Source organism: Babylonia areolata, chromosome 14 (genome assembly GCF_041734735.1).
Source record: "Babylonia areolata isolate BAREFJ2019XMU chromosome 14, ASM4173473v1, whole genome shotgun sequence".
Classification (NCBI taxonomy): domain Eukaryota; kingdom Metazoa; phylum Mollusca; class Gastropoda; order Neogastropoda; family Buccinidae; genus Babylonia; species Babylonia areolata.
Genome location: NC_134889.1, coordinates 22508557 through 22526046, shown reverse-complemented (window position 1 = coordinate 22526046; position 17490 = coordinate 22508557). Strand labels below are relative to the sequence as shown.

Below are 17490 nucleotides of genomic sequence, written 5' to 3'. Positions count from 1 at the left end.
GTACATATATGGAATTTTAAAGTTTTGCATAGACATTTACATAAATGATATCAGTGCGCATGTGCTTGACATGCCACTATGCATAAAGTAACTTAATGGATTGCAGCATGTCATGCACATGCACACTGATATGCACACTGATACTCATAGTAATACAGCATTAATAATCACTATTTCATACTTTTATTATCAATAAACTGCTTTATCTGATTATTTATGAAATAAATAAATAAATATATATATAAGTGTTTTTTGGGGTTTTTTTCAGATAAAATAGATGAAACTATAAGTAAAGCATTTTGTAAAGTCCTGTGTAAAGAATGAAAGCTGTGATGTCGATGTACAAAACTGAAATTACTGTTTGATATTTCATCTAACATTATTAACATTAATTCATGAATAAACATGAACTTGTACCTTTTGTGTGAGCAGTTTTGTTGTATGGATCTTTTTGTGTTATTTTGTTGTGCTTGTTGCATGGATTATGGTAATATCATAAGCACAGTAAGTCAGTGAGCACACTGAATTACAATTACATAATTTGGCATCATGATTTAGCACTTTTTCCCCTTTAATCTGGCATAAATTTTAGTACACATACTATACAATGCAAAAGTTTCATAGCAATTGGACCACAAACACCACCACAACAAAACTAATCTTAAAACTGGTAGGTTTCTAGTCATGTTGAGCTGATTAGAAAGTAAGTATACTTTCCCCTCAGTCACAATTCTTTCAAAAAAAAAAAAAAAAGAAGAAAATTCTTATTTGAATAAAATCAAGTGCACTCAATATTTTTCTTTCGAACTTTGAGCAATTGTCGATATTGCCACTAAGTATGTGTGTGCCAAATTTCATGAACATATCTTGCTTAAAAGTATGTGGTTGCTATGAACATGTTCCAAAGTTTTTCGGCCTTGATTTCTCAGTTCGTTACATTCGTGACTTTAGAACTTCAAATCACAATAACTCTTCACAGAATCATCCGATTTACAAACTTTTTTTTTGCTGTAAAGCTCATTTATTGCAGATTTATGATATACCAATAACTAAAAATTGACCTCTCGTGCAACCAAAGCGACTCATTTTGTGGTGGAGGGTCACATATTTCAGAGGCAGGGAGGACAAGCATGGGCATTAGGCTCCTTATTCACAAGAACATCATGAACGCTGTCATAAGTTGCTGACCAGTTTCCGGCCAACTTGTCACCATCTGACTGAGAGCAACCCCTCTCAACATCACTATCGCACAGGCAAATCCCCTACAACAGATGACGATGATGATCATGCTGAGGACTTCTACGATCAGCTGCAAGAAGGTAGCAGGCTTCCAAGCAGTGACTGGAGAGAAATTAGCATCCCTCACCTCACCATGCATTCCATGTGGATAAAAAATGCTGATTGACAACTTCAACACAGCATTCACCGCAACAGCCAGTGAGCTCCTTGACAAACACAGACCAATCTGATGAGGCAATAGACAATACCATGAACAAAACTGTGAATGTCCTTGTCAGATACTTCCATGAATCAGATGGTCAGGTGAAGAGGCACCATTCTGCCCCAAAGCAGAGAACATTCATGCAGCCATACTGGATTCCCCACAAGAGGAACTTCCCAATGAAAACAGCGAACTTCCCAATGAAAACAGCGATCACCAGTTCAAGACGCCTCTAATGCAGGTGATTTCTTGCGTGATGGACAATTGTGCAACAATGCAAGGAGTCAGAGAGGGAGTTGAAAATTGGCTGCCATCCAACAACAAAAATCTGCAGGATATCAATGGTGACAGTGTCCACAATGTTTCAAATTCAGCAAAGGAACTGCACAAACCTTTTGATGGGCTACACTAAAGAGCTGTCTTCCAACATCTATCACGACACTGAAAAATCACCAAAGATGAATGATTTGTTTGGAGAAATCCACACTTGGAAGCCCTGTGGTGTGGGTCCTGACATCCTGTCCAAGCTGCTGTTTACACATGCTGGACAATACAGAGAGATCTTTCAGACTAACAGATGCACTTCAACTGTATTACTTTGCCTTCCTGTCAACAGGAGAATGGCAGCAAAAGAACAGAGTGGTTGGTAGAAAAGGTCCTGACCTGCCATAATATGTACTATCATGTATTATCACACTACACAATGCTGTATTCATAACTTTGTGTGAGGTATTCACATTAACATATGCCTGCATGTTTTTTCCACAGCTGCTGCTGCGAGCCAAATCATCATGCACTAAAAGCAAAGACAGACTGCAAAGCAGAACAACTGAAATCATCATGCATTGAAAGCTGCTGCCCCAAAACAGCATGAGATATTGGTGGGTGAAGGGAGCAGTTTCCAGAGCAGTCTCCACTTTCAATGAGGATGTCAATGCCCTTGTTGATGTCATGAACAGGCTACACACTGACGTCTGTCATGTGACACTCAAGCTGCTGGCAGACACAGATAAAAAGAGGATGTCAAAAGGTGATGCTGTTGCCTTTGCAGATGCCCCGAGAGTGTCGTCGACAGTATGCGCTTCAACACAGAATCAACACTAGGGAGGAAGATACTAGAGATTGTGAAGTTTATGGTGCTGGCCTGCATTCATACTCTTTTGATATCTTAACCTCAAATGGCTAGCTGAAAATTATGTGAGAATGTGGTGTGAAAGAACTGATTCTATAAACAGTACAATGTAACCCTTCAGTATATTGTTCCGCAGGTCTGCATCACATTCACCTACCAGAGAAAAAAAAATTTTTTGGGATATATATTTCAACTTGTTCTGTTGTGAGTACCTCAAACAGATGTTATCCATTCATATCACCAGGCTATAAAAACCCTAGAGTCAGTTTCTTTTCTTTTCTTTTGTTTATTTTATATATATATTTTTTAATTATATATATATATATATATATATTTTATTTTTTTTTTTTTCTCAAGGCCTGATCAAGCACATTGGGTTACGCTGCTGGTCAGGCATCTGCTTGGCAGATGTGGTGTAGCGTATATGGATTTGTCTAAATGTCTACGCCTCCTTGAGCTACTGAAACTGAAAACTGAAACTTGTTTTGTTTGCCATTTTCTCAGTTCACTGCCTTTACAACACTTTTTTGTCTGTACCTTTATTTGCTCAATAAAAATTAAACCTACACTGCATGACTATCCTATAGGATATTATTCAAGTTTTGTCGGGAGGATTTCTGAAAATATTTTAAGGGTTTTACCAAATTTTGGAAAATCGTAAAAAATTAACCAACTGAACAATTGACAAAATCTCTCAACACAATGAAGGTAATATCATTGTGTATCCAGTCCATATAACAGAAAATGTGTGCATACACCACAAAAAACCACAAACTCCATTCGTCTGGTGCATTGTGGGTGGCCATTTTGATTTGTTTCCACAGCAACAGGTATTCACAGAATTCTAAAAAGGAACCATATAATTATGTGACCTGGTTCGAGACAAAATTTGACAAAAAACAAGAAAGCCAGAGAATCGACAGACAGACAGAAAATACGAAAAAACTCAGCCGGATGGAGAGCACAGGAACAGGAGTCATAATGGCTGCTGGAAAAAGAGGGCGCTAGCCAGCGGGACAAAGGAGAGGTTACCTACTTCCGGGAGGTTATCGGCCGTAGTTTCGTTTTCTCCGCATAGGCGGATAGTAGTTTGCACAGGCAGGAATGTCAGACCCCTGCCGGAGTCTGCACTTGTTGGGTCACGGTAAAGTATGTGTAATTAAATAACATTTTTTGTGATCCACAAGTCATGATACATCTGGTAGACAAAAAAACAGATAAAGTAGGAGAGAGACCTGCAGCGTCTGACCATAAATCATTTTTCTGGTTAATCCGTTCCCTGGCCCCTACGATAGGCCCTGTCCTTCTACCCCGCATGGGGCCTAGGTGGCACCAGGATCTAAAACTTTCTCTTTTTTGCTTTTCCGACAGTTGCACTCGTGTATAAAAAAAAAATAAATAAATAAATAAAAAATAAAAATTAAAAAGAGGCCCCTTCATGCCAGAAGAACACTGATTTCAGTCACATGCCGCCAGCCTCACCCTCATCATTCTGTTTACAAACCAACACTATTCTTTTTTTTCCTGCATCATCCATATCCTGTGACATACATTTGATAACCAATCTTGACAACAAAACCACTAAAAAATGAAATAACTTTTTTTTGGGGGGGGGGGAATGAAAAAAAAAAAAGAAAGAAAGAAAGCGTCCCAAATTACTCTGCTGAGGGACCATAATAAAACTGAAGTTTTCTCCCCATGCAATTCACAGACAGAACTTCCACACCGAACTGAAAGTGCTGAACAACACACAGAAAAAAAAAAAGAACCCATTCCTGGTTATCTATAAAAACCAGATCCCCTGATTATCCTGTAAAAAAAAAAATCAAAATAAAATAGAACAAAATAAGTGCATATGCCTCACAACTCCATAGGATATCAACATCACTACACATGATAAAATCACAAGAAAACTACATGAAACCTGAAAGATTTTTTTTCTTTTCTTTTTTCTTTTTTTCTTTTTTTTTTTGCAACCAGGTTCCATGCTCTTTGTTAACTGCATTGTACAGCACAGAATTTCATTGCATTGCATTATATTACTTACTGTCACAAGAGATTTCTAGGGGCTGCTCTCCCTGGGGGAAAAGCATCACCAGAGATTTCTAGGGGCTGCTCTCCATGGGGAAAAAGCATCACCAGAGATTTCTAGGGGCTGCTCTCCCTGGGGAAAGAGCGTCACCAGAGATTTCTAGGGGCTGCTCTCCCTGGGGAAAGAGCGTCACCAGAGATTTCTAGGGGCTGCTCTCCCTGGGGAAAGAGCGTCACCAGAGATTTCTAGGGGCTGCTCTCCTTGGGGAAAAAGCATCACCAGACATTTCTAGGGGCTGCTCTCCCTGGGGAAAGAGCGTCACCAGAGATTTCTAGGGGCTGCTCTCCCTGGGGAAAGAGCGTCACCAGAGATTTCTAGGGGCTGCTCTCCCTGGGGAAAGAGCGTCACCAGAGATTTCTAGGGGCTGCTCTCCCTGGGGAAAGAGCATCACCAGAGATTTCTAGGGGCTGCTCTCCTTGGGGAAAAAGCATCACCAGACATTTCTAGGGGCTGCTCTCCCTGGGGAAAGAGCGTCACCAGAGATTTCTAGGGGCTGCTCTCCCTGGGGAAAGAGCGTCACCAGAGATTTCTAGGGGCTGCTCTCCTTGGGGAAAAAGCATCACCAGACATTTCTAGGGGCTGCTCTCCCTGGGGAAAGAGCGTCACCAGAGATTTCTAGGGGCTGCTCTCCCTGGGGAAAGAGCGTCACCAGAGATTTCTAGGGGCTGCTCTCCTTGGGGAAAGAGCGTCACCAGAGATTTCTAGGGGCTGCTCTCCTTGGGGAAAAAGCATCACCAGACATTTCTAGGGGCTGCTCTCCCTGGGGAAAGAGCGTCACCAGAGATTTCTAGGGGCTGCTCTCCCTGGGGAAAGAGCGTCACCAGAGATTTCTAGGGGCTGCTCTCCTTGGGGAAAGAGCGTCACCAGAGATTTCTAGGGGCTGCTCTCCCTGGAAGAGCATTACCAAAGTGCAGCACCACCCATATTCTTTTTCTTTTGTTATTTGCGTCACAATGAAAGTGTTGCTTTTTCTACAGAATTTTGCAAGGGACATTCCTTTTGTTGTAGCAGGTTCTTTTACATGTGCTAAGTGCATGTTGCACATGCTGTCTTGTTTTATCATCTCATCCAATGGACTGGCACGCAGATCCCCACTCAAGGTCTCATGGAGGGTGGGGGGGGAATCAAAATCCTGGTCCCTATATGGGTTTCCAACCCATGGAACTAGCTTCCAAGTCCAGCACATAAACCACTAGGCCTCCTCCTCACGCTATTTCTTTTTCTTTCAATATCATCATTCATCAATAAAGGCACATATCTGTCATCCAGATGAGATGATAAATTGAGGTCCCTATGAGTAGCATGCAGTTAACATGCATAAAAGAACCCACAGCGATAAATGGTTGTCACTGGCAAAATTCTGCATAAAATGGACTTTCTAATAGGAAAACAAATACACTCACTGGCAGAAAAAAACACAAGGCAGCACTGCACCATAGCTATGCATTCTCCCTAGGGAGAGCACCCCAAATTTCACAAAGAGAAATCTGTTGCCCTAAAGTGTGTATGTAGGATAGTCGTGTCCAACTATAATCACCAGAACAGCAGAGGAGGCAATTGCTGTCCTGATTATCTGGACTAGAATCTGATTATAGTGGAGAGTGTCTTGCCAAAGTTACATCCCCACTCTCTTGGCCATGAGGGCTTTAGGATAGTTGATGCTGGGATGGTTCCTTAAGGCCAACTGGTCCCAAAGGCTGCAGCATGCAGATCCAGTGCAATCCTGTCTCCTACTTTGAGTCTCAGTCTTTCACAAAAGACTAAGCTGTAAATGAATTCTCAAGACAATGGAGGCACCACTGATCATACAGCTCCCTCTTTGCTGTTGGCCCCACTGAAAGCTTATATCAATGTATAAGCGGAGCGTGGAGACAAAGTGCAACACAACAGAACACATTCTTCACTCACAAGCAGCACCAGTACCTAGTCCCCACCCACAGCAGAGCTGCTTGCTATGGAGGGCATGGACGGAACAACTGCTTGCTGATTGGCTGTGGCGGAGGCGGAGGAAGACTCTGGCACTGTAGGGGATGCGGAAGCCGTGTGGAGGCCGGGCGGCAGGGGTACAACACGAAGTTTCATGGCGTCCACTTTGCCGGTCTGAATGTGGAAGGCCGGGGCCACCCATGCTCCACATGGGCACCTCTCTCCTGTTCAAAAAAAGAGTTGCTTAAATAATTTTTTTTTCTTCTTTTTTTTTTTTTTTTTTTTTTACTATTTGTTTAAAGGGTAAAGGTCCCACAGCCCTGGATCAGATGCCTCACTGTTTCTGCCACAGCTTACTATTTTTTACTATCATCATCATCATCATCATCATCATCACTGTCATTGTAGCTTAAAGCCCAACTGACCACACAGGGCCGCATCAGAGCTGACAACAACTGTCAATATTGATGTAGTAGAAATTGAAAGAAAATCTACAAAAGAAAATAAGGTTGACAATTAAATACAACCACATTCAATGCACATAAACCTGGAACAAGCCCCTGGCACAGACCATTCCATCTCTTCTTTTTGTCACAGAACCTGAGCACATATCACTGTAGATCATACACACAAATTATACACAAAACAGGCATACAAAACCCCCATATTGCCAGAGGGCAACTGTCATGTCCTAGAAGCAAAAACAAATATAGAAAAAATATCCAATTTTATATTTCATAAATGTGTATATACATATATATATCTATATATAAATATATATATATATATATATGTCTCTTTTTCTATTTTCATTTTATGTTTTAAAAAAGATCAATGGGACTCTAACCAATTTGAAATAAGAGAGTTCATGAACAACAGAAAACAGAAACGAACACTTCATTTTCTAATGTCAAAGAAGGAAATTATCTTTTTTTGTTTTTTGATCATGTGATAAGAGTTTCCGCTGTGTGTGTGTGTGTGTGTGTGTATGTGTGTGTGTGTGTGTGGCTGTGTGTGCATCTGTGGCTGTGTGTGTGCATGTGTGAGCCTCTGTGTGCAAACACAATTGAAAGTGGCAATTTTTTTTTTTTTTTTTTTTTTTTTATAGAAAAACAGATGACACTCCAACAAACTGCATGAAACATTCAATGAACTTTTGAAAAAATATCTCTCTAAAATCAAAAATACTTACCATACCAAACAAAGGATCCAAGTTTTGCACTGCATTTAGGACATGCCAGCTGAAACAACCCCGATCAAAAAATATCAGTGTTATGTTTCCAACTTATCAATTTCTAAGTTTCTAAAACTTGTGTCTGATAATACCAGCTGAATGGAAATTTGTACTTAATTATGATTTTCTATGGACTCAAATTTTGCATGAACACAATCAGAAATATTGGAAAGAAGAGCACGCACACACATACAAATATGCAAACACATACCCACACAGAGTAATAACAATTCGATGATAACAGTAATAAAATCAACACATCTTAAATTCATACATCAATAATAAATCTCCCTACATGTTTTGAAAGTACTGCAGAAATGGCAGGATTTCAGCGTGAGTTTGGCCTGATCACACTGACACACCAGGTAATCATGTGACCTACTATATGATCAAAAATGCAGTACAACCTGACCAACAGAGAAAAATCCAGGGGAAAAATAAAGAACAAAACATAGCCGTAATGATCACAGAGAACAGGAAACGAAGACAGCTGTCAGAAAAGAGGGCACTTCAGAAGAGAGGTATGTGGAGGAAGGTAACTGGCCGCTGGCACTTTCATTTTTGTCCATCACTATTTCACCATAAAATACAGGAAACAGTCCCTGCAGGTCCCAGTAATGTCAGAAAATTTCTCTTCTCTTGTATGTCTTCATGTGCCGTTGCATGTTGAACACTATTATGCACTACTGTGTATGTAGTGTTCCATGTTGAATGGGGAGTGTACCATAGGACCATGTATCATTATTGTCACTATCAACACAAACACACACACAAAGCTGAAAGCAAACATACCTTTCCCTCCACCGTCTCCACCTGCCCTTTCATCCACGCCATGGGTTCCACAAACAGCGACATCTCACACTTCTCCCCCCTTCCTCCCCCCTCCCCCTCTCCAGTCCCCCCGGTAGACTCGTCCCCGTTCTCCTTGCCAGGGGCATCGAGGGTTCTCTGCTGGGGTCGCTGGCTGGAGGGCATCTTACTGTGCCAGTCGTATGCCGACGCCCAGTCCCCTTTTGTGTGAGGCATCAGGGCGTCTGACTGGAACAGGACTCGCCTGGAGACAGGTTTACCGTTTTCTTTTGTTGAAAAAAGGACATGGTCATGAGTGACTATCATTTATCGTGTATGTGTGTCTGCATGTGTCTGTGCATGTCAGACCATGTATGTGTGTGTGTGTGTGTGTGTGTGTGTGTGTGTGTGTGTGTGTGTGTGTGTAACATACATGCAAAGCATTTGTTTGATTACCTGGTTGACTTTTTTTTCATCTTTTTTTTGTTTCATTTCCCCCCACCCACCAGCCCAAAGGAGTTTCTAAAATCACATATTGTTTAAATATCTTTAGATCTGAATGACTAGTTAAATTCCATGTCTTTGGATACGCAAATTTTATCTGTTCAAAAGACTTTTTTTCTATTACAATGTTATTGTGTTTTTTTGTTTTTGTTTTCTATCGGTCTCCTTCCATCAACCAGGCCTGAGAAATACAGACACTTGCAGCACTGGCTAGGAGATAGGGGCAACACTGAAAAACACACCAAGGTACGAGATAACATGTGACTATGTCAGTGTGTGGTTCCAGTCTTCTCATGCCACACTCATTTCTGGGTTGGAAGCCAGATATGGCAAAGAACCCAACAACCATGATGGGGCTGGAACTCACAACCTCCAAGTTGCCAGTCTATGTCATTCACCTCTTCGCCACGTCAACAGGTACAATTGTTGTGCCTTTCTTTACAATGATATCTGTTCTGAACCTCTGTGTTATTTTTGTTTTGTTTTTGTTTTTCTGAAAACAGAAATTAACGACAAAATACAACAAAGACGAGCAAAACAACATTTTTTTCAGAATATTATCATGGATCATTTGATATCAGTCAACAGCATACATACATAAAGCATGCATCATTTCATATAAACTTTTTAACAAGCACACAACTAGCACCTGTATACGCAGATTTTCATCCACTAACATTTTAATATATACAATATACATTATGGTATAAAGAATTTATACCTTTATTACTTGACTAATCCGCCATTGTCGTCCTTACGTTTTGTTTTGTTCATTCATCTGTATTTGAAGCATGCCCCTACAAATTCTATGCAGTAATATGCATGGAAGGATTTACATGTATACAATATACATCATGACACAAAGCAGTCATACCTTAATAACATGACTAATCCCTTATTGTTGTCATTTGGTTTGGTTTTGTTCCTTCTTCTGTATTTTACACATGCCCTTCAAAATTCTATGCATGCATAAAAGCTAGGAATAAATAGGTGCACACATTGATACTCTTTGTCCTCCCTTGACCTACCACTCCAAGTCAATGTAATCTATACTATGAACTGAGGAAAGAAACAATAGTGATTTGTCTATTACTCGAGATGGCTAATGTAACACTGTCGCCGTTGCTGCAGTTAGCTATACTGTTAACAGTTAATAACTGTACAGGCCAGCTGTTAGTGGCTGAAAACTTGTTGAAAGACACTACTGTACCTGCACTTGCGACACTTGTAGACTGTGCCAGTGGCAGCCGAAGGGGAGGATTCTGGTCGATAGATACTGGACAGAAGTTGATCCTTACGGAAACCTGAACACAAGTCAACATTGCTAACATGTTCAATAAAACAGTAACAATAATCATTATGTAAATAAAACATATGTCTTAGTGGAGTGCTGGCCTAGCGGTACTGCGTATGCCTAAAAAGCGAGAGAATCTGAGAGCATCGGTTCAAATCCCACACTCACCATTATTTTCTCCCCCTCCCCTAGACCTTGACTGGTGGTCTGGACAAAGTCATATGGATCAGATGATAAACTGAGGTCCTATATGCTGCATGCAACTTGCGCACGTAAAATTACTCACAGCAACAAACAGGCTGTCCCTAGAAAAATTCCACAGAAAAATCCACTTCAATAATGAAACAAATGCACCTTCAGAAAAAAAAAAAAAAAAAAAAAAAAAAAAAAAAAAAAAAAAAAAAATTTATACATATTCACATTGAACTGCCGGTCTTATCTCTTTACCTCTCTCTCTCTCTCTCTCTATATATATATACACATATACACATAGATATATAGAGATGTAGATATAGGAAAGATAGACGGGTGGTGCTGCACTCTTGTGACGCACTCTCCCTGGGGAGACCAGCCTGAACTGAATTCGCAGGAAAACACCATCCATCAAGCTTTCTGAATTCCGGCATTTATAATGTGTGTATGATTATGCATAGGAATACATGTGCACATATATGTATTTATTGTTGTTTATTTTCTTTATATCACTGCCAGCTTTTCTCCTTTCTATTCATTTTGTTTTCATCGATTATTTAAATATTACCCTGTTTTCTCTCTTTTAAAAATTCTATCATACTTACTCCACTTTCCATCACAATTTTTAATGTGTGTCTGTTGTAAAAACAACAACAAAAAAACAAAAAACAAAAAAAGTAGTAAAATTTAATTTCAAAAAGTTTAACACACACACACTCACACACACACACACCCACCAACCATAAAAAAGAAAACGAAATAAAAAAAAAACCAGCAGCCACTATGCCCACCTGACTTGCTCCGAAGGGCTATTTTGTTAAGCATGTATCGTCGGAACTCCTCATGGGCTTCGTTCACCTTGTACCCCATCAGCTCAAACAGGTCCAACTGCTGCAGGAATCCCTGGTTAGGACTGGCAGACACACAACGGATGTTCCATCAGTTAGCATTTGATTTGACTTTTGGAACAAAGTACTACTACAACTGCGTTCATCTATTTTGTGCCCAATCAAATGACTTTGATCTCAGCACTTTACAATAACACTAGTTCCAATTTATAAAAGACATACATACATATACATATATATACCGGTATACACACATATGTATACATGCATACATACATACATACAGACAGATAGATAGATAGATAGACAGACACAGACAGACAGACAGACAGACAGATAGATAGACAGATAGATAGATAGATATATCCATCAATGATGTCAGAATCCTACATCACAATCACCAAAATACAACAGATGTAAATTTAATGTGGCCTGTGGAGCAAAGTACTTTTCATGCCGGACTTCCTCACCACAACCAGCAAAATACAGTGGATTAAGGTCAACATTTTCATTTGGCTTGTGGAAATATGTACTAATGTACAGATCCCTCATTAGGACTTTTTGTGTATGGAGTAAGGCTTTGACAGTGCACTCGGCTGTTATATAGGGCTGGTCCACAGAAACTATAGTGCAGCTGCACTGTTAGGGTACAAAGTGCTTTTTCAACCACTTGTATTCTCACACGGTGATTTCAGCTTGCTGACTTCACCTCCTACACTGTTCACTGGTGCTTTTACCAGACCTTTTCAAGATCAAACAGAAAATGTTCCATAGTTTGGCTTTCTGTTTGGTATGACAGCTAATAAAGAGCTACACAGAATAAAAACCCATCTGCTACAGCACTGATAAAAGGGACTAGCAGATATCCCTGTGTCAATGTTCCCTTTTCATCATTCTGTGTTGACTGCTACTGGTCTAGGGTTTTCACTAAAACTACAAGACGTTTCAAGATCGTGAACTCTGTAAATCCTTGTTCATTACTGTACTCAGTCACAATCTGTTCACCTGACTGTACAATACTTGTTCATTACTCAATTTACTGTACTCAGTCATTATCTGTTTACCTGACTGTACATGTTCATTAGTGTACTCAGTCACAATCTGTTTACCTGACTGCACAATACTTGTTCATTAGTGTACTCAGTCACAATCTCAATCTGTTTTACCTGACTGTACAATACTTGTTCATTAGTGTACTCAGTCACAATCAGTTTACCTGACTGTACAATACTTGTTCATTAGTGTACTGTGTACTCACATCTCAGTCACAATCTGCTTACCTGACAATGGGGCGACGAAGCTGGACAAACTCCAGTGCTGCCGCTCTGCTCATTGTGTAGGTGCGCATCACATAAGCTATCACCACTGTGGCACTGCGAGATGCACCCACCTGACTGCAAGTGGAACACAGATATTTGATGTTTGACATTGCTGCTGCTTATACTATTGACGTATTATCCAGCCGACCGCGCAGGGCCATATCAGGACTGTCCAACTCAACAAAATATTCAGCTGTATTCAGCAAAAAAAACCTTGGTCAGTCACTCAGTGTCACACCTGAGAAAAAACGACAACAAACAAACAAAACCTGCAAAAAAAGACAGTTCATGACACATTACATTAACCATTAACTCAATTAGCCCTTAACCTGATGGGTGCAATAGCCAAGTGGTTCAAGCATTGGACTTTCAATCTGAGGGTCCCGAGTTCGAATCTCCGTAAATGGAGCCTGGTGGGTAAAGGGTGGCGATTTTTCCCATCTCCAAGGTCAACATATGTGCAGACCTGCTTGTGCCTGAACCCCCTTTGTGTGTATACGCAAGTAGAAGATCAAATACGCACGTTAACGATCCTGTAATCCATGTCAGTGTTCAGTGGGTTATGGAAACAAAAAAAATACCCAGCATGCACATCCCCGAAAGTGGAGTATGGCTGCCTACATGGCAAAGTAAAAACAGCCATACACATTGCAGCCCATGATCGAAAAAGAAGAAAGCCTTTAACCCAAACACTGCTCTCGCATCAAAATTCATCTCTTTAGAACAGTTTTCACATTACAAGATTTGCATAAACTGTAAGAAATGGGAACTAGCATCTACAGTTTTTCTGGATGCATCCACATGTAATCTGGAGGAAAAAAAACAGTGTATTTTCTGCCGTTTTATCTGCATTAACATGGCACGGAAGCCTGTCGTGACTAGTCTGCTCCCCCGGGTTGAATGAGTTACACTCCATATGGCAAAGAAGACTAGGCTGTGCTCAAGACAGCCTTCCGGCTTGATCTATCATACCCATATAACAAAAAATCTTTAAAAAAAACCCACTAAAACAAAGTTGACACAAATTACTGACCAGTAAACCAGCACAGCCCCTTGCTCCATCCCTTCCTCCACAAAGACCAATACAAATGCCCCGACAACAACCAATAAAATTTTTTAAAAAAAGAGTGGCGCTGTAGTATAGTGATGCGCTCTCCCTGGGGAGAGCAGCCCGAATTTCACACAGAGAGATCTGTTGTGATAAAAAGAAATACAAATACAAATACAAAATCATAAAAAAAATTCTAAAAGCACTAAAACAAAGATGACACAAATGACTGACCAGTGAACCAGCACGGCTCCTTGCTGCATCCCTTCCTCCACAAAAGCCAGACACTCTTCCATGTCCCGCAGCAGGTCATGATCGTACATGTCCAGGGCAAACACATGCTGGTATGTGAACCCACTCATCAGCTCCCCAGGCAGCGCCCTGTCCATCAAAGTCAGCACGTGGGTGATTCCCCTTTGCCGGAGCGCCGAGGGCTCGAAAATGCCTGTGATGCCTCCCAGGAACAGCTTGGGCATGATCTCGTCCAGACTCGTCATTCTGCTACAGTGTGCTGTGTGCAGTTAGCTCTGAAGTTTCCTACTGCACAACCCTAGAAAATAAATAAATAAATAAATAAGTAAAAAAAGGTCTGGCAGTCACCATTTTTTCATGTGTGTGTGTGTTTGTGTCACTGTGTGTATGCATGTGCCTATGTACGCACATCTAATCCAATCCCATTCAATCAGTGCTTACAAGTTGTAGCCCAGCCGACCACAAAAGGGCCATTTTAGGAGTGATCCCCAGTCATTTCTTAAAACCAGTCCAAAAACACAAAATACTGTTAAAACAAAAAGTTGACTGAAATGTAAAAAATAGATCAATTCACTCACTTCTCAACTGATCCATGTAAAGCTGATATCATAATCATGTTAAAATATTGTGACGGTGTAAAAAGATCATATCAACAACATCAGTCCCAGACCATATAAAATTCAAATCAAGTTAAAGACATTCATTTCCGTCAGATAATGAAAAATAGTGTCTGTATTTGCATTTGTATTGTATTTGTATTTCTCTTTTTCATCTCAACAGATTTCTCTGTGTGAAATTCAGGCTGCTTTTACCAGAGAGAACGCATCGTTACACTGAAAGCGCCACCCGTTTTTTTGTTTTTTTCCTGCATTCAGTTTTATTTGCTTTTCCTATCAAAGTGGATTTTTCTACAGCATTTTGCCAGGAACAACCCTTTTATTGCTGTGGGTTCTTTTACGTGCACTAAATGCATGCTTCACACGGACCTCAGTTTATCGTCTCATCCGAATGAATTGCGTCCAGACCACCACTCAAGGTCTAGTGGAGGGGGATAAAACATTGGCAACTGTGCCGTGTTTCAAACCGGTGCACGCAGATTCCCTCGCTTCCTAGGTGAACGCGTAACCTCTAGGCCATCACTCCACGTGCAGCATCCCCCAGGATCTACATGGAGCTAACAGTAAATTATTTGTGCCTGATATCATGCATATCCCAGCAGCTGATCAGAAGATGTCTGACACTTAGAGGCTGGTTTGTATGGCTTACACTATGGAGGTTCTTAACCTTTCCGAATAAAAGAAAGCGTAAGATATGTTGACCCATGAGCAGACTGATAGTTTGCTATTTCCTGCAATAGTAGGAAGTGATTCCTTCAGATCAAGACTGTTTTGAAACAGCCTGTCTGTCTGTCTTCAGCTTCCATTCCTGCTGCCAAAGGCATCCCACCACATGTGTGCATGAGTAAGGCCTAAGGGTATGCATGTGTGTGACACAAAGATCAAAGCTTTTCACTTTCAACTCAAGTTGATCAAAAAAACAGTTATATGGCAAGTGTGTCAGCGCTGTCTGCACACTCAGTAACATAGAGGTACAAACTCAAGTCACACACTATTTACTGTCACTTAGAACTTAGAACATAAGAAAGTGGCTAATCTGCACCAAACTCAGCTTAAAAAATTATCCTTGCTGGCTTCTGCATCACGGGAAACATGCTGGCTCACACAGTGGTCTGCCATTTTCACAGGTTTCACCAGAAACTAACTACCCACTCCATTATATCCCAGTATGCTTCCCTGCAATATCCTGGAAAGGAACAGTTCTCGAGATAGCCTTTGGCCTTTCCCTTGAGCAGCTCAAATGCTCTGTGAACATTTCTCCTCGTCAGGTAAATTCAAACGCACTGAAAAACGGTTGATTTCGGACTCAGCGTGCCCTTTGTAATGTGTACCGCCATCACACCATGGTGTGATTTTTGATCTGCTGGGGCTGCCAAGTCTGGAACACCGGAGGCTGCGAGGGGACATGATCGAATTATTCAAATACCTTCACGGGCATTACGACGCACAGAGGCCAGTGTTCCAGTCGTCACTTAGTGGAAACCTCAGAGGCAACACCCTAAAACTCCAAAAACAACGCTTTCGCCTTGATGTCAGGGGGAATTATTTCTCTAACAGAGTAGTGATACAATGGAACGGTCTCCCAGACTCCGTGGTCCTGGCGCCATCAGTCAACGCCTTTAAGACCCGCCTAGATAAACACTGGAGGGGCCTACCTGGCCTGTACAACCCAGCTTGTCAGACAACTGATTTGGTCTAGCCGCGCTCGCCACGCAAGCAACCATTTCAGTAATAGTTCTCAGGAACACGAACAGGCCTCGGGAGAGGCCTAAACCGTCGTCTAGTCAAGTCATGGTAGCCAACGTTTCCTAGACAAAAATTCTGCACGTCAGCATACTAAACTATGCACTGGCTACAGAATACAAAAGAGTAATAACCAAGTCGGTATCGATATTCATATTCAGTAACTTTCGGTTAACTACACACAAGAAGTCAACAGTCAATGAAATTCGAACTATCCCCACCTTTCACCGTTTGCTTCGAACCTCAATAGGATGCCTGACTTCTCGCCCCTTCTGATCCAGTTAGTGGGCAGGATGGAGAGTGTGAATGTGATTGGAGTAAAAAAAAAAAAAAAAAAATTTAATTTTTTTCCCCCCAAGCAACCGGTCTGCGGAAACCCCTCCAGAAATGTGGCAAAATAATCAACGTGTTGATTGTGGCTACACAACAGAAGAAGAAGAAGTCACAGCTGTCGTGTGATCTCGTGCTACCATGAAGCCGGAAATGCCACTACGAAACCGGTGTAACAGGCCAGATCTTACCCTGGCCAGAGTAGGCCAGGGAATTTAGATTAAAATTTGCGTTAGGTCAAAATGTCTGCAACAAAACCGTTCTTTTTACGATAAAATAGAATAAATCATACTAATCACACTGACATAAAGTTGGCCACTATAGGGGGGCGGGAACATAGGTAGATTTTGATTTTTAATGTCCAGAATCGAATATTTTTACTGTTACTTCTGCCTGTGTGAGAGCCCCTTACAAAGAGTCGCAAGGCAAGCACAGGCGAAGGTTACGCAAGCGCGGTATAAGGGTCGCCAGAGGAAAGCGTTCAGCGCGGTACAGTACATGTGACTGACTGCTGCCGCGCTGATGCTGATCTGTGAGCAGGTCACTGAATCTGAACAGTATGCTAGGAACAGAGCTCTTTCGGGTCAAAAGGAAACAAACATTTTCAATTTCATGTATTTTTTCTGAAGTGGTAGAAGACGCAAATCCGCTTTTATGAATGTTTTCCAGTTTCCTACCATTCATGACATATCATAAAGAATGAAATCAGTATTATACCAACTGCAAAGG

The 17490-nt window shown here is 41.1% G+C and overlaps 1 protein-coding gene across 1 annotated transcript; it reads right to left on the bottom strand.

Annotated features, from left to right (window-relative positions):
- Positions 1–5395: 5395 nt before the first annotated feature.
- On the bottom strand, positions 5396–16840 carry LOC143289545 (dual specificity protein phosphatase 12-like). Its single transcript, XM_076598551.1, has 8 exons — positions 16653–16840; positions 14054–14369; positions 12733–12846; positions 11396–11517; positions 10329–10422; positions 8618–8879; positions 7784–7832; positions 5396–6815 (listed from the first exon to the last, which is right to left on the bottom strand). The coding sequence occupies exons 2-8, from the start codon at positions 14314–14316 to the stop codon at positions 6589–6591; spliced, it is 1131 nt and encodes a 376-aa protein (XP_076454666.1). The 5' UTR covers positions 14317–14369; positions 16653–16840; the 3' UTR covers positions 5396–6588.
- Between the last annotated feature and the right edge of the window lie 650 nt (positions 16841–17490).